General features: G+C 37.6%; 1 protein-coding gene across 8 annotated transcripts in view; it reads right to left on the bottom strand.

Moving 5' to 3' along the window:
• PIKFYVE (phosphoinositide kinase, FYVE finger containing) overlaps positions 1 to 21,083 on the bottom strand; it is an 81,971-nt gene that overhangs the window by 41,375 nt on the left and 19,513 nt on the right. For 7 of the 8 annotated variants that reach the window (XM_010861083.1, XM_010861080.1, XM_010861086.1 and 4 more), the window contains 9 exons: positions 15,549 to 15,687; positions 14,127 to 14,284; positions 11,428 to 11,539; positions 10,336 to 10,483; positions 9,621 to 9,788; positions 4,537 to 4,596; positions 2,814 to 2,943; positions 2,036 to 2,216; positions 1,265 to 1,339 (listed from right to left, as the gene is read on the bottom strand). In XM_010861083.1, the coding sequence (XP_010859385.1) occupies positions 1,265 to 1,339; positions 2,036 to 2,216; positions 2,814 to 2,943; positions 4,537 to 4,596; positions 9,621 to 9,788; positions 10,336 to 10,483; positions 11,428 to 11,539; positions 14,127 to 14,284; positions 15,549 to 15,687 (1,171 nt within the window). The remainder of the gene's footprint in view (positions 1 to 1,264; positions 1,340 to 2,035; positions 2,217 to 2,813; positions 2,944 to 4,536; positions 4,597 to 9,620; positions 9,789 to 10,335; positions 10,484 to 11,427; positions 11,540 to 14,126; positions 14,285 to 15,548; positions 15,688 to 21,083) is intronic. The other variant, XM_010861087.1, reaches the window with a different exon arrangement.

The following is a 21,083-nucleotide window of genomic DNA, read 5'->3' as shown; positions in this document are numbered from 1 at the left end:
GAAAGTGAAGTCGCTCAGTCGTGTCCAACTCTTCGAAACCCCATGGACTGCAGCCTACCAGGCTCCTCCATCCATGGGATTTTCCAGGCAAGAGTACTGGAGTGGGGTGCCAACAGGAATACGGAATACTACTCCGCCATAAAAAAGAATGAAATCATGACATTTATAGCAATAAGGATGGAGATTATCATACTAAGCAAGTAAAAGACAAGTATCTTGATTTCACTTATATGTGGGATCTAAAATATGATAAAAATGAGCTTCTTTAAAACAGAAACAGATTCACAGGCACAGAAAACAAACTTATGGTTAGTTACCACAGAGGAAAGTGCAGTGTCGGGGGCAGAGATAAATTAGGAGTTTGGAAATGGCAGCCACTGTGTATAAAACAGATAAACAACAAGATCCTACAGTATTGCACAGGGAACTATATTCAATATCTTGTAATAAACTTAATGGAAAATGTGAAAAAGAATATGTATATATGCATATACCTATAACTGAATCACTTTGCTGTATACCAGAAACACAACACTATTAATTAACTACACTTCATTAAAATAAAATTTCATTTAATTAAAAAGTAGTCCCACCCTTCCTCTACCCACCCCCCCATTCTCACTCCCCTAAAACTACTAAATGAGAATTTCTAAGGTTTGAGCTTAGGAATCTACATTTTTAAAAAGGTCCTGATACACATTACATTTGCTAACCAGCAGCCTTCAGAATAAAGTGAGAGACAAAGCCCTCATCTGCTTCCTCCAGCCTCATTTCCTGCCATTTCCAACTGGCTCCTTAGGATCTCAGACTTTCCTTAGTACAAGGGGTTATTTACCCTTCTCTCTGTGCTGGTGCTAGAAAGAGGCCTCACAGCTGAAGGTACAGAGAAAGATACAGAATTCCAGTCATAATTCTGTGTTCAGCCCTATGAGGAAGAACAGTTTTAAAATGGTAGGCCTCTGGAAGAATTCTGGTCTGTTAGAAAATCTTTTATCCCTGAGATGTGGTAGGGTCAAGGGAGAAATGACACCAGCATCCTCTCAGCCTGTTGACTGGGAAGCCTTCTTCCGTCTGATGAGTTCTCACTGTCCAAGTCCCTGTCATCATCAGCTCTGGGAGACTCTCCCTGAACCCCCAAATTTTACTGCTAGTCACTCCTCCCTGTCCAATCTCCTTTTCCTCCATGGTGAGGGCATCCTCAGCTTGTTGGCTTGGCACACAGTCATAGTTTGCTGAACTTCAATGTTGAACTGAATCACATTACCTTTTTATGTGCAATATTCTTGGTGCAAACAAATCCATTGACAACCACAGAATCAAATTTCTTTCCACCTGGGATCTAAGAAAATAATGCAATTCAATATACATCTTTAGAATGCAGTCAAATGAATTCTCTAAGTATTTATTTCCACTTTTTATTTTCACTATTATGTAACCAAATAAGAACAAAAAGTTCTAGGATGCATTTCTTCCTTTCAACCAATAATTAATGGCACCTTCCTACAATCATCAACTCTCTAACATACTATTTGGTACTCTAAAATACCCATTTGACAAAACACATTAATGCCAGATGTCAATTAAAACCAGTATTAAACACCATAGGCAAAAATTATAGGCAAAACTCCACTACTCTCTAAATAAAACAATTACCCGCTGCTTTTCCTCAGAACAGTAACAGCCATGACTACTCTCTAAATAAAACAATTAGCCACTGCTTTTCCTCAGAATAGTAACAGCCGTGTGTGAAAAGAGGCCTTCTTATAGATGACACATCAAGAAGAGGAAGTAGGAAAGTTCGGGTTTCCTACTCATTGCAAGCCCAACTTAGCCCCACCCCCACTCATCTCTCACTTCCTAAGAGTGGCTTTTATGACCTTTAAGTGCACTGCTACCAAATAGGACAGAAAAACTTCCCTCTCCTCACCGAGCATCCTTCCTGGTAACGACCCTTTCAGATTACCATTAAGAGACAAATTACTAGTGGGCCCATCTCATGAATGCCGAACAGGAGAAAAACATTGGCAGAGCTCACTTTTTTGATGTGGACAAACTGGCGGATATCCATGTCATCATCCCGGTTCTTGACGTCAGGTCGGACTGTCTGAACAACCTGGCAGACCAGGGATACGATGATGTCCCTCCAAGACGTTGACAATGACTCACTATGGAGCAACTGTTGGAGCAGCGCCATCATGTGGTTATGATTAGCTGAACTACAAAAATGTTACAGGAGAGACAAGTTTGCACAGTTAATACTGCCAGAGACAACAGCTCTGAAGATGCAACACAGTCTACAAAGAAATCAGCACGTGACTTAATGGCTTACAGGTAAGATCTTCTTGGTCATTTTATTCTTTCAGCATATCTGCACCTTAATGCTTTTGCATATAAAGAAAATCTGTGAATATCTTCAATTAAGATAACCCATTTAAGGGAGGTTCAAGAGGGAAGAGATATATGCATACTTGTAGCTGACTCATGATGTTGTACAGCAGAAACTAACACAACACTGTAAAGCAATTATCCTCCAATTAAAAAATTGAAAAATAAATAAAACAAAAAGTCTATGGGTTTGATAAAAAAAATAAATGCCCTATTTAATTCAATTAAATTTTAACACATAAAAAACAACGGGGATAGACAAGCACAACTAGGATGCTCTGCTTTATTAGAAGTTTCACCAGAACAGGCTTCATTTCCTTAGTAATGTTAGCATGTTTGACTTTATAAGGAAGAACTATACAAATGCCTATCAAGTCACTTAAGGTTAGAAAAATGGCGAATTAAAATGAATAAGCTCACTGCCTTACAGCAACCTCTCCATAGCTTGTTTCTCTCCATTCTCCTCCCTCAGCAGCTCCAGGTTGTTATGATGCCAGCCCAAAGGTGTGAAAGGCAGTTCTTTGGATTTTTCCTCAACTCGACGGTTAAATAAGGATTCTAAGTGTAAAATAAGAAATTATATTCATGGTCAAGTTTTATACCATCTACTCAGAGATTTAGAAATCACCAACTTGTCTTTTTAAAATTTTTAAGTTAGCCAATTCAAATTATTGATGTAAAAAAAGCAAGGACATGTTTAAATTCATAGATAAAAAAATTAAGTCTGAGTTAGATCGTCAACATTCTCAACAGCCAAAATCAGAGACAGAAGTGTTAAGAGTAAATTTACATAAGCAACCAGGGCTCTCAAAAAAGTAACTATAAATACGGCTTTTGAAAAGCAAATGAAATGAGATTTGTTTACAGTCTTTTTATTTATTTGGGGATATTAAAAAAGAGAGGTGGTTAATTTTCCCTATAAAATCACAAACTGAACACTGCATTCAACAGATATCAGAATGCAAGGAGAACTTGTGATAGTGTGGGTGCTGAGAAAAGCTCAGCTTTGATTCGTCTGAACCAGGATATGACAGTCTAGAAAGTCTACTCATACAATCCTTTCAGTGTTTCTTTTTCAACACTAGAACAAAAAAGGCTTTCTTCTTAATTGGCAAAACTTTTACAAGTCAGACCAAAAAATTAACTGTGAAGAAATCAAAACATGGTAAATAGTAATTTATATAAAATTTTGTAAATGATCAAAACAAAAAAAAATAGGTAATACTAAATGCTTTGCAAAAAAGATGCTCACTAAATAACTTTTGAAACTGTGATTGAATAAATGGAAAGAAAAGAGGTAAAAATTCTCTAGTCTTTTGCCTCTTAAACTGAACAAATGACAAAAAACCTTCAACTAAACAGTCCAGCAGCCTCCAGATAAAGGCAGTGTCCATGACAAGTGAGGTACAAGAACAGCACATTTCAATTATGTAAAACCCTTGGTCTATAAACACCTGGTTGAACCAGACGCTTGAAGGTGAATTTAGAAACACTAAGTTGTGACACTATCTGTCAGCAGCTGCCCTTGTACCAGCTCGCCCTCTTTTATGTGAAACCCTCCCATTATCTGAGGCCTAAGCTGTAGCGTGTTATGGACCAAATAAGTATGTCTTCACTCCACAGCAAGCTAAGTAGGGATGGGGTTAGGAAAAGTTCGTATTCTTCTGTACTTCCTTTCGTCCCCATGGAAATGATAGGCAGAATTAGTTCTTTATTTCCTTCAGTCCACTTGTTGTCCAAATCCAGAGAGCAAGCAGCATCCTCAATTAGATGTGATCTGCCTGTGGCTTTTTGATAAGCTTGACAATCACTTGATGATATGTCTATCAATACTTAATACTATATTCGTGATACAAAAAAGCATATTCGTGATATAGAAAAGCCTTTAAATGAATAAAATTCAAAATCTAGGTAAAGACTTTTAAACAATTATTTTTCAGATCAGAGACCTCTCAAACTAAGTCCAAGTTTATATTTTTGGTTCTCAGCAGTTTCAAGGCTACTACCCATATTGAAAAACTGTGTTCCTAAGGTACTAAAACAATATAATGCATTGTCAGTACTCACTCAGTGCCAATCAGTATCCTGGGCCCACAGTATATCTCCATGAACAAGAAACATCATCCCATGTATAGCTTTTGATAAAATTACCTTTGATGAAGGCGTCACTTATTGATAGCTGTTGTCCTCCATTGTCAGAAATCAAATACTCTGCATGCCAGGGAGAGAACAGAGAGAGGAGGAAGGAAAGGACAGGCCCATGACTGTAACAGGCTAGCATAATTATACAGAAAACACACCCACACACAAAGTATTACTCACACTAAACCCATCACAGCCAAGTCACGGAAACTTTAGGCTAAAATATCGATTTATAACTTATTCTGCACACTTCATACTAAACTTGATATACTTAATAACTCAACAGAGCCATGAGACAGCAATGACAGATAATCTTTTTAACAGACCATTTTTCCCTTATCAAATCTGAACTGCTTTATGAAAACTGAGGTCTGTCACAGATTTGCATGACAAGCCTAAAAAGTTACACTCTTTTTCTCATCCATAGACATATTATGTAACAAATAATGAGTTCAGATAAAGAACACACTGCATAAAGAAAACATAAGGTGGGGTTTTTTGAATTTCAAAATATAAGCTATAAAACAAATTAATACAAAAATGATAATGGAAGAGAATTAAGATATAACTTATCAGGATTATATTAGTTTTTAATTTGAGTTTTAATGTTTCAAAAATTCTAACCGAACACTTCCAAATAGTTGCTAAAAGATAACTTCTGAACACACTCTGAATGTGTTCTTTCAAAACTTTTAGAATATTAAATATTACAAGTGAAACTTATTCTTTACTTTCGCATGACCTTTCCTCTAGGTCTGTGACCAAGCACAGCTCAAATGAGGTTCTTTCTACCGTGCAAATTTAACCACAATGCATTTTAAGTCTTTTAAGGTAAAGGTGATCCACAAAATTCTTTTCAAGTAGATCTCATTTATAAACAAAAGGGCTTCAAAAGCCAATACACTCATCCTTCAAAACAAAAAAGCAGAGAGAAAAAAGTTTAGCAAGTTCAAATGTGCCATGCCAAATACAATATAATCAAGTACGTGGACCAGTGAAAACAGATATTATACTTTATTTCTACACCTCCCTCACAGAAATTAATAATGCCAATGCCTGTTTATCCAACTAATATACAGAGGCTTTAGAAGCTTTACTCTTCAGTCTAAAGGATATATATGTACATATATATATATAAAATTTCAGAAGCAATGGATTTTCCCCATTTTATTATGAAAAAACTTTAAACATACAGGAAACCCTATATATCCTCCACCGAGACTGAACAATTGTTAATGACTTGCCATATCTGATTTCTCTGTGCACTGTTTTCCCAGACCATTTGAAGTTACACGTATCATGACATTTTACCACTAATACTTCAGCATGCATCTCTTAAAAAATAAGAGCATTCTTCTCTAGAACCACAATATTTACACACTTAAGAAAACTGACAATTTCTTAATATCATCATATTAGTCCATATTCAGGTTTATCTGTTTCCAAAATGCTTTAATAAAATTTTTCCCCTCAAACCTGGATCCATTAAGGTTCATACATTACATTCTCTTCATTTTCTCTTAATCTAAAGTAGACCTTCTACCTTTTTCTTTCTCCTGATATTGAATTTTGAAAGAACTCAGGCCAAATGTCACATTCTGGATTAGATGGATTGTCTCCTCACGGTGCTGTTTAACTTGCTCTTATATCCCCACGTTTCCCTATAAAATGTGGAGTTAGGTCTATGGGTTTGAGGAAGTCATGCTTTTCATTTTCTTTTATAGGTACTACCTGCTAACTTTCTAAGAACAGTTCAGAATCCTGCTTCCAACACATAATAAAATATATTTTAACTGCATAACTCTCCATAACAAATAGTGAGAAATTAATCAAACCAGAAGATCACACTGACTCAGTTTTACAAGTTTCTGAAAATGAGTTAGCTTATGTAATACAAAAAAACATGAGCATCTTTTTAAGCATAGATACTTAAACAAATGTTAAAAATTTGTATTTCCTCTGTGTTAAAAGCTAGAGAATGATCCCTAAGAAAAGATTTAACAATTTTAGTAACCATTATTTTTAATGGAAAGATAAGAATCACCCATTCTCATTTGTATTTAAGAGAAATGAACACCAGACACAGGAGAAATCTACTATTCTTCATTTTCTGAATTAGATCATTCTGATGACTTTATTTTCTGGTAACCAGTGTTTCTCTTAATTACAATGTAGAAAAAAACAATTTATTATGTCTCAACTTCACAAAATAGAAAAAAAAAATTCTTGTTATTATGCTAAAAGCTAACGAGAGAGAAGTGTGAAAGCCAGAAACATTTACTAAGGGGTAAAAGTCCTCAAATTACAGGCTCTCTGAAATCAATACTAAGAAAGAAGGTAATTATTCTGGTACGTGTGTGTATACACATATATGGGCTTCCCTGGTGGCTCAGACAGTAAAGAATCCACCTGCAATGCAGGATACCTGGGTTCAATCTGGAATGTTACTCAGCCATGAAAAAGGAATGCAATCTTGCTATTTGTGAAAACATAGGTTCACCTAGAGAGTATTATGCTAGGTGTAATAAGTCAGAGAAATACAAATACTGTATGATTTCCCTTATATGTGGAGTCTAAAAACAAAACAAATGAATAAACAAAACAGAAATAGAGTTATAGATACAGAGACCAAACAAGTGGTTGCCAGAGAGGAGGAGAGTGGAAGAAGGGAAGAAATAGGTGAGGGAGATGAAAGGGTACAAACTTACAGTTGCAAAATAACTAAGTCATGGGTATGAAATGTATCATGTGGGGAATATATTCAATAACTGTAGTATCTTTATATGGTGACATATTGTACTGAACTGGCAATCATTTCAAAATGTATAGAAAGACGGAATCACTGTTGATCAATTATACTTCAAAAACAAACTCAGAAAAAGAGATAAGATTGGTGGTTACTAGAGGGAGGGCGTGGGGGAAGGGGAACTGGATGAAGGCAGTGAAGAGGTACAAACTTTCAATACCAGGGACGTAATGTATAACACAATAATCAACACAAGTATATATCATATGTGAAAATTTTTAACAGTAAATTCTACGAGTTCTCACCATAAAGAAAAAATTTTTTTCTATTTCTTTAATCTTGTATCTATGTAAGATGATCGATGTTCACTAAACTTAGACTGTGATGAAGAACTGAAGTTACTCAGTCGTGTCTGACTCTTTGCGACCCCATGGACTGTTGCCTACAAGGCTCCTCTGTCCATGGAATTTTCCAGGCAAGAGTACTAGAGTGTGTTGCCATTTCCTTCTCCAGGGGATCTTCCAGAGCCAGGGATCGAGCTCGGGTTGCCCACATTGCAGGCAGACACTTTACCATTTGAGCCATACTGTACATCTTAAAATTATATACTGCTTTTTGTCTATTATATCTCAATAAAACTAGAAGGGGGGAAAAATAACAACAACAACAACCAGGCACTCTCCATCTCCTCATTATCTTGGATTTCACTTCTTCTTAGCAGTGAGTGTTCTTTCTTATCTTGACAGAAGTTTTAAAAAAAAAAAGCTTCAGTTAATATTATATCAACTTCCCCAAATAACTGACCTAACTTTTCTTTCTTTGCATCACAATTTTAAAAATCTTTTCCAAGATATCCTTGACATTCCCTGCAGTCTTCAGTATAGTCTAGACTTCTGCTCACCTGCCACTTTTTTGAAAGCACTGACTCCTCTTTTCAGACTGATCCTCATATGAAGGCTAACTCTCACAATTTTTGCAGAAAAAAAAATTTTTTTAAAGGTTGAGGTCAGAAAATTGCCAGTGGAGTTGTGACAGTTTTTCCAACTGTCGGTGCTTCCCCTTTCATTTTCCTTAGAGATGCGATTTGAGGGTGCACTGTCAAAACGTCAACGGGGCCTTCTATTTCATTCTTCTCCTAAGATTATGAAGTTGGGTTTCCTAAAGCAAATGTTTAACTGCGCTCAGCAGCTCACTTTTTGCTATTATGAATTTCATGATGTCAGTTCACTTTCTTCATGATTTCAAAAGCTCCTTAACTTTCCAAGAGATGAAATCATCAAGTCAAAAATGTATTTTATAACTCTACTTGCAGCACAATGAAATTGCCACCAACTACATCCAGGGAATAGATACCTCTATCAAGATAGATCATGCCACCTCTGAACCACGTCTGTCATTCATACGACAAAAATCCAAATCCTCCACATGACCACCATCTACAGTTAATTCTCACCCAAGTGCCCAGTCTGCTTCACTTTCCTACTCACCCAATGTTCACCACCATTTTTCCAATTTCTGCTTTGAGGATTCTGATAAAGATGTGTATCATACTCATGTTCAGTGCTAGTCAGGTCTCTCCTTTTCTTAAACCTAAACTGGCTTTTAATTATATCCAACAAAGTAGCCTCATCATCTTTTTTTTTTTTTTTTAAAAAAAGCATTTCTTTTCTGCATCCTGCTATGGTCAATTTTACTAATGGCTTAACCTTATTTTTCCTTTTATACCAAATGTCCTTTGAATTAAGATTTTTGAGTCAGTAGACTAAAATCTCAAATAGAACAGCTAAAAGAATGATTTTTTTTTTTGTATTAGAGAAGAAAACTTTTTTATAAATACAGCATGTACACAACAAGCATTTTACGTAATAAAGATGCTTTGGAATGTGTGAATGTTCTTCGCCAGTCTAGTTCAAGCACCTGGAAAGGTTTAGTGAAACACTATGCTACTGGGTCACAGCATAAGTAAAGAGGCTTTAAAATATTAAATGAAAAAAGAGAAATGAATAGAGCAGAACATCCATGTTATAATGCAAAGAAATGCCACCTTGGCAGTTGCACATTATGCTAAGGGAAAAGCAGTCAGATGCTGTTCCCTTTAATGACTAAAGCTTTAAGCTGGGTGTGGTGATACTAAGGGAGGAAATAAGAAATGAAAGGAACTGGAACCAACCAAAAAGAAAAAAACATGTGGAGAAGAGGTGTGGGAAAAATGAGAAAGGGTGGACCAAAACCCACAGCAAATCCCCTCAGCCACGGGGACAGAGGAAGCAAGGAGGACAGGCCGGATGAGATCCACGGCCCAACTCTCCAGCCTGTACTCAGATTCCAGGTGGTGACTCCCTCCTACCTTTTTGGTCAGCAGGGTGAGGGGGCACATGTGGGTACTTGGAGGGCTTCTTGATATGGAAGTTCACGTTGTCCAGCTCCACGTTCAGGCTGATGGAAGCGGCTGAGTCACTGTCCACTGTGGACTGGAAACTGCTGACTGATGTGCGCTTGCTAGGACTGGCAGAGTCTTTTAGTGTTGGGGAGGGGAAAGAAATACAGGGAGAGGAGGGGAGTAAAAACGGGTTTCATCAGGGTATTGGAGGAAAGGAGAAAAATGTTTTTTTTTTTTAATATACAAGCCCAATGTGCAATACCAAAATGGATACAGTATTTTCATGTATTGATACTTCTGTGTAGACTTAATAAAATTTGAACCAGTTAAATATAAAGTGAATTTTTTAAATAAATATATTGGAGGTTCTGCAGAGAGAAGGCCTGATATCATAGCGAAGAGGTGAGAAAGTTGTCTACTGCAATATTATTAGCTCGGAGTTATTTTTAAGCTGCTGCAAACTAAAGACTACAGCGAAATCTGAAAACACCAGTGATTTAATGAATTGGTTTCTTAAGAAAATACTGTATCTAGGACAATGATTGCTATCAGATGTTCTTTACGTTTAGTTGAAGCCATAAAACTTAATAGTAGGATTGTTCCAACTAAATAAAAAAAATACTCTATCTTACATACACATTAATGATTCATAAAAACTAAAACGTCAGAAAGTGAAACTCACTAGTCAAATTATCGTCACCTTCTTCAGCTATCTGCTCAGTGTCACTGTCATCAAACTTGATGTCTTTAAACCAGGATGGCTCAGAGTGTCCTTCCACAGAGTTCACCGAGTCACTGTCCGGAGAAGGGGTCTCGGAAAATTCTGTACTCTGAAAAAGTCAAGACAGAATCCAAGCAATTGACCCACAATGGCAACAATGTTGAGGCTGTCACACTACAAATAAATTCTAGCCTAATATTTGTATAAGGCTAACCACTGAATATATTAAATAAGCAAATAAGTAGGAACTTTAAGTTGTAAGCCAGCATTATAACTGGCAATTCCACTCTTACAACTATAATATTCACGAATCAGCAGGCTAAAAGGCAGCATATTATGACCAAACATATTATACAGATTTTATAGTGTTTCATTTCTTTTATTCCTGAGAGTGAAGATGGCTTAGAATTTATCATAACCCTGTGCCAATTCTAGGACACTTGGAAAACTGTTAGATTTTCAGACATAACACCACCAGTCTTTGGGACCATCCATCTTTTCTACCCAATGATTTTCCAACTTTAGTTCACAAAGGTGTTACTGGATATTATTTTATCAAATTAATATAAACAAAAAGTTTATGTTAAAGTTTTTTAAAACTTCTAAGTACGTGATTTCCATGTTCCTAATCAAACTAAAGAAACAGAAAAGAAAAAGAATATTCACCATTTTATCAGTTATACAATTTAATACTGCTATGGAGTCAAAATCTATTGCAACAGTAACATTAAATTTCTTAATGATTTTACTACATATACTTCCTCTTAATCCTAAAAAAAACAGACATAATAAAATTAAAAACCACTAAGGGTAAATGACACTACAAAGTCAAGCTTAAGAAAAGGTGCACAAACTGAAAAGTTTGGGATTTCAAAGGGTTTTTCATCACAACTACCAACCACGTAAAAATGTTAGAGCTTTCCTCAAATGGCAGGGACAACATACTAGAAAAGTGTATCACTGGGTAACTCAACGACTTTTTATTCCCAATGACGAGGAAGACTTGGTAACGAAGCTCTCTGTATTCTCGTTAGCCGTACCACTGAACACTACCTGCAGCGGCCTGTACAGCGCATACTCATCCCTGAAGAGCTGGTCGTGGTGACTGACACAATCCAGCCAACGTCCATCCACCATTGCCTGTCCAATTGCTATAGCCTGTGCCCTGAATCAAGACCAGAGAAAACAAAAACTTTTAAGAGAATAATTTTACAAGATGAGACACCAACTGAATTTATGTTCTATTCTAATCAGAGTTGGAACTTCAAACAGTCCTTGGATAGGTGAGGGATAAAACAAGAGAGATTTGAAGCTTACTTAAAAGATTTTCTCAAGTACCATAGTAAAGAACCTACAGAGAAGGCAGTCCCAACAAGACCTAATTTCAATTACACAAACATCAACAAGTACTCAAGGCAAGCATCATTAGTTCAGTTCAGTCACTCAGTCATATCCAAGTCTTCGCAACCCCATGGACTGCAGCATGCCAGGCTTCCCTGTCCATCACCAACTCCCAGAGATTACTCTATTCATGTCCAGAGAGTCAGTGATGCCATCCAACCATCTCATCTTCTGTTATCCTCTTCTCCTGCCGCCTTCAATCTTTCCCAGAATCAAGGTCTTTTTCAATGAGTCAGTTCTTCACATCAGGTAGCCAAAGTACTGGAGTTTCAGCTTCAGCATCAGTCTTTCCAATGAAAATTCAGGACTGATTTCCTTTAGGATGGACTGGTTGGATCCCCTTGCTGTCCAAGGGACTCTCAAGAGTCTTCTCCAACACCACAGTTTAAAACCATCAATTCTTTGGTGCTCAGCTTTCTTTGTAATTCAACTCTCACATCCACTGATCTTAGCTTTTTCAATGTTGAGTTCTAAGCCAGCTTTTTCACTCTCTTACACCTTCTTCAAGAGGCTCTTTAGCTCCTCTCTGCTTTATGCCATAAGGGTGGTGCCATCTGCATATCTGAAGTTATTGATATTTCTCCCAGCAATCTTGATTCTAGCTTGTGCTTCATCCAGCCCGGCATTTCTCACAATGCACTCTGCATATAAGTTAAATACGGTGACAATATACAGCCTTGACATACTCATTTCCTGATTTGGAACCAGTCTGTTGTTCCACATCCAGTTCTAACTGTGGCTTCTTGACCTGCATACAGAATTCTCGGGAGGCAGGTCAGGTGGTCTGGTATTCCCATCTCTAAGAATTTTCCACAGTTTGTTGTGACCTACACAGTCAAAAGCTTAGGTGTAGTAAACAAAGCAGAAGTAGATGTTTTTCTGGAACTCTCTTGCTTTTTCGATGATTCAACGGATATTGGCAATTTGATCTCTGGTTCCTCTGCCTTTTCTAAATCCAGCTTGAACAGTTCATGTACTGTTGAAGCCTGGCTTGGAGAATTTTGAGCATTACTTTGCTAGCACGTGCTGCTGCTGCTGCTAAGTCGCTTCAGTCGTGTCCGACTCTGTACGACCTCATAGACGGCAGCCCACCAGGCTTCCCCGTCCCTGGGATTCTCCAGGCAAGAATACTGGAGTGGGTTGCCATTTCTTTCTCCAATGCATGAAAGTGAAAGTGAAGTCACTCAGTCATGTCTGACTCCTAGCGACCCCATGGACTGTAGCCTACCAGGCTCCTCCGTCCATGGGATTTTCCAGGCAAGAGTACTGGAGTGGGTTGCCATTGCCTTCTCATGAGATGAGTGCAATTGTGCAAGCATACCCCTGTACTTAGTAGAGGAGGATAAAAAAGACTGTTGAGAACAGTATGGCTCCTGTCCTCAAGGAGCTTACAGTCTTTGAGAAGACAATACCAAATATTATAGATGTAGGTATAAAATGTATACACACACACACACATATATATATACATGATAATAGACACTAACACATTGGATTTATATGGCATTTTATAATTTATCAAAAAATTTAGTCCATATTATTTCATTTTCACAGCTTCTTCACAGGATCATATTTTCATATTTTTCTCATTGGAGCTGAGAAGTCAAGTCTCAAACAGACTGAATAACTTCACAGAGGGCATAAAGTTAAAAAAAGATACAATCCAAACTGGAAGCCAGAGCTTCACTGTTTACAGCTATTTCTTCTCTTCCACATACTTGTTTCTTCCTATGGGAGGAGGAGTAGCTACTCTAAACAAGCAGAAAAGCCAAGCGACATGCCACCCTGAAAGGCAACAGGACCTGTCTGGTGCTTTCACACAAATGATTTGTGAGGCCAGATAGCACACTCTAGGTGTGGCTAATGGACCCAGTTCTGAAGACAGGTTGAAAGTCCACATTAGGGAGCAGAAACAGGAGAATCCACTGTGGCCTTGCTGCTGCTGCTGCTAAGTTGCTTCAGTCGTGTCCGACTCTGTGCGACCCCATAGATGGCAGCCCACCAGGCTCCTCCGTCCATGGGATTTTCCAGGCAAGAGTACTGGAGTGGGGTGCCATTGCCTTCTCCGACTGCGGCCTTAGGTTCTAGCTATATTCCCCAATCCTGCTTAACTGCAGAACTGAGTTTTGGGAACTACTGCACATTTCTGCTTTTAATAAATAAGGTAAACTGTGACCCCCATTTGGCTCCTTGCATCTACTGATTACAACACAGAAGGGAGGAGGGTTGAGTAACTAACACCCCAAACACCAAATGCAGAAATCAAACAGCATCCTACTCACAAAGCAAGCTGCTTCCTTTATGACATGTCATTAAAAATAAATTCATAAATTTTTCTTAAGACCCATTACCTTGTAGCAATGTGTCCATTTCGGATTAACCAGTTGACTAACTCCTTTCCTACAATGCAGTTGGGGTGTGTTCTCAGCCAGTAGCGGTGATCCTGAAACTCCATTCCACTGCTGTGATGGCAGATTTTCTTCCATAGGTCTTTTAACTGAACACTGTCCTGAAATCACATTATAAGCAAGCGATTACTCCTGAGAAAGATACTATACACTTTCAGATTTCTTCCTGTGATTTTTATACTCATGAAAGGAAACTCAATTCAGATTTCTTTGTCAGAGCTAACTTACATGATTTAATAGAAATGACACATGCATGGAGAACAATTTGTACTCAGCTCATCTAATTCCAAACAACTTTTTCTCTTGGGGAAAAACTATCCCAAGTAATTTTTTTCAATATATTATCAGTCTCCTGATTATCTGAAAAGAAAATTTCACATTCCTCTTTGGAGACAGAATGAATAAGAAGGGAATAATCACGTTACTCTAAAGTAACTATTTCTGTAGGTTTCACTTCATCAGATTTTCACCTATACCCAACTTTCATCAGGGAATTACTCCCTGCTCAAGAACACTTCAACACTGCTCAGCATCTACAGGTTCTAATCTAAAACTGACAAAGACTGAATTCACCACCTTCCACCAAGTAGCTCCAAATAACTTTCCATTCTCATTGCCCACAGAATCAAACTTAACATCCCTCCAAACCTCTCCCAAATCATAAACTCTAATTCAGTCCATGGAAAATGCCAGGCTTATTCTCACCTCTATACCTTTCCCCACACTTTAAATAAGATTTTCTTCCTTCACTGCCCACCCAAATCCATTCAATCCTTCAAGATCCAGTGCAAGCCTTTCAGTTTAAAACCTTTCCCGACTTCTCCACTACTAGCGCTCTATTTTTTTTACTACTAAAGTATTACTTCTTTTACTATCACGGACCTGCTCATTGACCTCATTTTTACTTTCTGAATTATAAACCTGAGGAGTGAAACCATATCTTCCATTTCTTTGAGTCACTCTTATGATTGAACACAGTAGTTTACAGAGATAAATTCAATAAACTGATTACCACCTACTTAAACATATAATATTAAATGTCTAAAAAGTATTCCACATGTATGAGAAACATATCCCAAAGTTTAAGCAGCAATCTGGGATATAACTCAAAGTTAAGCTCTAGAATTACAGAGGTACCTGAATTCTGATCTTCATAGTGGTCAAGAAAATATTAATGCAGCATATGAGCATGGGCTGCTTGACCAATTTCAGGTGAGCCTAATAAAAACTTAAGCAAATTAGTTCCTCTAATTAATATGCTAACTGGCTATTTCAATTTCATTTGCCTTTAAAAAAAAAAATCAATGAGACGAAACATTCTTCATGCTCAAAACTTGCAATGGCTCAAAGATATTGGACTGATACCAGAAGAATTTTGCGTTCATCCTCAGTGGTCTCTGTCCGAACATATGTTCGGTTAGCCTGGGGACTGACAGACGTCTCGTATGACGGTACCATTGGAGACGCAGATCGATCCAGTGACAGATTAGTAATGCTGGCTGATCTGGAAATTGAAAACAGAAAGTGAAAACACAGTTGTAAATTTTTCATCGACAGACAGAATTACAGTGAAAGTTCATTTTTAAATAAATGCTTACTTGCCAATGTTAGGGGCACTTTTAAAAGTAGTTATGATGGTTATGTATGACACTATTACTGGGAAAGCTGGAAGAAGAGTATCCAGGAATTCTCTGCACTATTATTTCCAACTTCTATGTTAGCCTGTAATTATTTCAAGTTAAGTTTAAAAGGAAGTCATTATGAGAGGACTGTAAGAAAAAATTATATTTGTAGTGCATATAGCAGTAATATCCCAAACGAAATAGGTACAAACTCTCCTTAAAATGATGAAAATTAGGGTGTTTTCTTTTTGAACTGATGAATATAAAGCATCAGTCCAAATGTAGCTATCTCTGCATTCCTACACATACCAAAAGGAATACTGTAATTTGTCCCATCTTTTAAAACACTATCTTGACTTTGCATTCCTCTGCTGCATTCCCCTGCTTCAGTACAACAAAACTCATCTCCAATTCTTCTTTCACTCTCTCTAGAATCCTGAACAACCCACTGAAACTGCCTATACCAATATTTATTGTTCACAGTCAAGTTTTCACTCCTCATATGACAGAGCAGCAGGATAACTCCCTCTTCTTTGAAATACTTTCTTCTCTTGGCTACTAAGACAACCTACTCTCCTGGCTTCCTCTGACCTTACCACTCATCTCTCCTTCCCAGTCTCCTTTTCTGGTTCCCCTTCAATTCCCCAATCTTGGTCCTTGGTCCTTACTTCCTCACTTTCCACACTTACTCTCTTGATGTTCTCAGACAGGTTCATAGTTTTAAATATGATTCACATGATAACACCACGCAAGTTTATGTCTCTGACTTGAATCCCTGTCCTGAACTCTAGATTTATACATCCAACTATTTGATATCTCAGTTGGATGTCTAGAGGTGTATCAAATTCAACATGTCTAAAACTAAACTTTTCCTCCTTGTCTTCTCCATATCAATAAATGGCAACTCTGTCTTTTCAACTGCTCAAGCAGGAACAAGCAAGAATGTCCTCTCTTAACATTTATTTTCAGAATCATACTGGGAGCATAAGCTAATGCAATAAGAAAATATAATAAAGGAATACAGAATGGGAAAAAAGAATTAAAACTTTCTCTCCTCACAGATGACCATCTATGTAAAAACCTGAAAAGATGAACCAAAAGACTCCCAAAATTATAACAAGGTTGCAAGATGCAATATTAATATACAAGTCAGTCACTTTCCTATACCAGCAATGAACAAATGAAATTAAAAATTAAAACACATTACCATTTACATCAGCATTCCCCAAAACGAAATACTCAAGTATAAATCTAAATATGTACAAGATCTGAAAGAAGAAAACTACAAAACTTTGATGAAAGATATCAAGGAACTAAGTATATGGAGAAAAAGTCATTGTTCATGGATAAGAAAACTCAATATTGTCATGATATTAGTACTTCTCAACCTGATCTATGGATTCAATACAATCTCAGTCAAAATGCTAGCAAGCTGTTCTGTGGATAATGAAAAACTGATTCTAAGGTTTATGTGTTGAGGCAAAAGGCCCAAAATAGCCAGCGTAATATGGAAGGAACAGAGGAGTGACACATCCAACTTAAAGACTTACCATAAAGCTACAGTAACAAAGACAATGTGGTATTAGTGAAAGACAGACAAACACCATCAGTGGAACAAAATACAGAGCCCAGAAACAGATCCACATGACACAGTCACTAATCTCTGATGAAGGAGCAAAGGCAGTTTAATGGAGCAAAAATAGTCTTTTCAAGAAATGGTGCTAGAACAACTGGACCTCCACATGCAAAAAAATATTAACCTAGACACAGACTTTTTAGACCTAGACCATCACAAAAAATTAACTCAAAATGAATCACAGATCTAAATGTAAAATGCAAAGCCAACTCCTGGAAAATAACATGGGAGAAAATCCAGATGCCCTTGGGTACTGAGATGACTTTTTAGATACAATACCAAAGGCATGATCCATGAGAGAAAGAATTGATAAGCTGGACTTCATTAAAATTTAAAGATTTTGTTCTGAAAAGACAATATTAGGAGAATTAGAAGACAAGCCACAGACTGGGAAAAAAACAACTGCAAAAAATTTCTTTGACAAAGGGCAGTTATCCAAAACATACAAAGAACTCCAAAAACTCAACAATAAGAAAACAACTCAGTTAAAAAGCAGGGCAAAGACCTAGACAGACACCTCACCAAAGAAAGTATACAGACAGCAAGGATGGGAGCATATGAAAACATGTTCAGCATCACATGTCATAAGGGAATCCCACATTAAAACAATGAGTCAGCATTATACACCTATCAGAATGGTTGAAATCCAGAATACAGATGACATCAACTACTGGCAAGGATAGGGAACAACACAACTCCCATTCATTGTTGGTACAGCTACTGTGGAAAGCAGTTTCTTACAAGACTAAACATACTCTTAACTGTAGGATCCAGTAATCACACTCCTTAGTATTTATCCAAATGAATGAAAAATATATCCCCACTAAAACTTGCATATACATGTTTATAGAAACCTTATTCATCGTTGCCAAAACATGGACACAACCAAGATGTCCTTCAGTAGGTGAGTGGATAAATAAACTGCTGTAGTTCCAAACAATGGACTATTCTCCAATGCTAAAAAGAAATGAGCTATCAAGCCAAGAAAAACCACGGAAGAAACTAAAATGCATATTGCCAAGTGAAAGAAATCAATCTGGAAAGGCTATATACTGTATGATTCCAACTATGTAACATTCTGGAAAAGGCAAAACGATGAAGACAATAAAAAGGTGTGTGGCTGCCATGGGTTGGGGGGAGTAAGGGATCAGTAAGTAGAGCACAGAGGATTTTTTAAAACACTGAAAATATTCTGATCTCTACTTTAGTGGTGAATATATTTCATTACGTATTTGTTCAAACCCATAGAATATACAACACCAAAAACAAACTACAGACTTGAGTAAAACTGAGGTTATTGTAGGTTCATCAACTTTAACAACATATCACTCTAGTGTGGGATGTTTATTTATAATGCGAGACATTGTGGGGAGGGGCTATATGGGAACTCTCTGCAAGTTCCAATCAATTCTGCTGTGAACCTACACTGTTCCACAAAATGAAGTTTATAAGCTTTTTTTTAAGTAAAAGATGATGATATCTGCAACTTACTCTCAAACAGTCCAGAAAAAAAAAAAAAAGTAAATGGGCAAAATGTAAATTAGTGAATCTTAATGAAGAATGTATGAAAACTTATTCCACTCTATTTCTTGCAACTCTTTTGCAAGTATAAAATTTTCTCAAAATAAATAAAAAATGAAGCTCTACAACAGCTTCCCACTCACTGATTAAATGCCAAATCCTTACAATGAACAGAAACAGGTTTTACTCCTGGTACACAGGGCTCCCAGTTACTCCCTGCCAGGCATGTTTCCTCTGGGGAACTTAGCTGTTCCCTCTCTGCTTAGTAAACTGCTCTATAAAATGTCCGAATGGTTTACTCCCCCACATCCTCAAGTCTTTGCTCAGACATCACCCTCTCAGTGAGGTCTTCACTGAGCACACTCTTTAAAATTCCATCCTCCTCCCCTATTCCTTACGCTTTTGTGTGCTTTAAACTTTTGATTCACTGCTGCTGCTGCTGCTAAGTCGAGTCAGTTGTCAGTCGTGTCCAACTCTGTGTGACCCCAGAGACAGCAGCCCACCATGCTCCTCCATCCCTGGGATTCTCCGGGCAAGAATACTGGAGTGGGTTGCTATTTCCTTCTCCAGTGCATGAAAGTCAAAAGTGAAAGTGAAGTCGCTCAGTCCTGTCTGACCCTTCGCGACCCCATGGACTGTAGCCAACCAGGCTCCTCCGTCCATGGGATTCTCCAGGCAAGAGTACTGGAGTGGGGTGCCATTGCCCCCTCCCAACATAAACCTGTTCCTGCATTATTCCATATTTACAGACTTCAACCTTACCCCAGCCCAGGTATCTCATAAACTTAAGCTCCCAGACATTAATGAAGTGTATAAAGCTAACTGAGGACAGTACCCTGTACAGAGTAGGCACTCTGATTTGGATGAAGCGATGCAAACTCATTCTTACTAGAAAGACAACTAGAATCACTTTAGCAAATGAGGTGCACCTCACGAGGGACAGCACATTAATAACTGTATTTACTGCTGTACTACAAATACCTAATTTGCAGGCACTTATTAAGCACTTGCTGAAAGAATAAACTGAATGTATGATAAACCATGGTGAGTCAGATGCCTATTCTTTTGGGTTTATAACAACTTACTCACCAATTAACTTCGTAATAACTGAAAGTGTTTTCAGGGGGAGGTGTGGATGTTAGTAAAATTCTAGCAGGTTGAAAAGGAAATGAGCAGTTACAGAACAATTATAAGCAACTATTTCAAGGAATTTGGCTAAGAAAATATATTGAGAATATAGAAAACTGTAGGCAAAACACAAAGGAAGGGGGTTTGTTTCTTTTTAATAGGTAAGACCTGAGTTTGTTTAAATGCAGATAGTAAGGAGTCAGCAGAGAGAAGTGGAATATAAGGAACATTAATAGTGTGACTAATAAGAATGATCTCTGTTCGTTTCCAAGGCAAACGATTCAATATCACGATAATCCAACTCTACGCCCCGACCAGTAACGCTGAAGAAGCACAAGTTGAACAGTTCTATGAAGACCTACAAGACCTCGTAGAACTAACACCCAAAAAAGATGTCCTTTTCATTATAGGGGACTGGAATGCAAAAGTAGGAAGTCAACAAACACCTGGAGTAACAGGAAAATTTGGCCTTGGTGTACGGAATGAAGCAGCGCAAAGGCTAATAAGAGTTTTGCCATTGTCTACACATGGACATCACCAGATGGTCAACACCAAAATCAGATTAATTATATTCTTTGCAGCCAAAGATGGAGAAGCTCTATACAGTCAGCAAAAACAAGACTGGAAGGTAACTGTGGCTCAGATTATGAACTCCTTATTGCCAAATTCAGACTGAAACTGAAAAAAGTGGGGAAAACCACTAGACCATTCAGGTATGACCTAAATCAAATCCCTTATGATTATACAGTGGAAGTGAGAAATAGATTTAAGGGACTAGATCTGATAGAGTGCCTGATGAACTATGGACGGAGGTTCATGACATTGTACAGGAGACAGGGATCAAGACCATCCCCATGGAAAAGAAATGCAAAAAAGCAAAATGGCTGTCTGGGGAGGCCTTACAAATAGCTGTGAAAAGAAGAGAAGCGAAAAGCAAAGGAGAAAAGGAAAGATATAAGCATCTGAATGCAGAGTTCCAAAGAATAGCAAAGA

The sequence above is a fragment of the Bison bison genome, unplaced genomic scaffold (genome assembly GCF_000754665.1).
Source record: "Bison bison bison isolate TAMUID 2011002044 unplaced genomic scaffold, Bison_UMD1.0 scf7180017864471, whole genome shotgun sequence".
Taxonomy (NCBI): domain Eukaryota; kingdom Metazoa; phylum Chordata; class Mammalia; order Artiodactyla; family Bovidae; genus Bison; species Bison bison.
The sequence above is the reverse complement of the archived record's forward strand: the minus strand, read 5'-3'. Positions and strand labels throughout refer to the sequence as shown.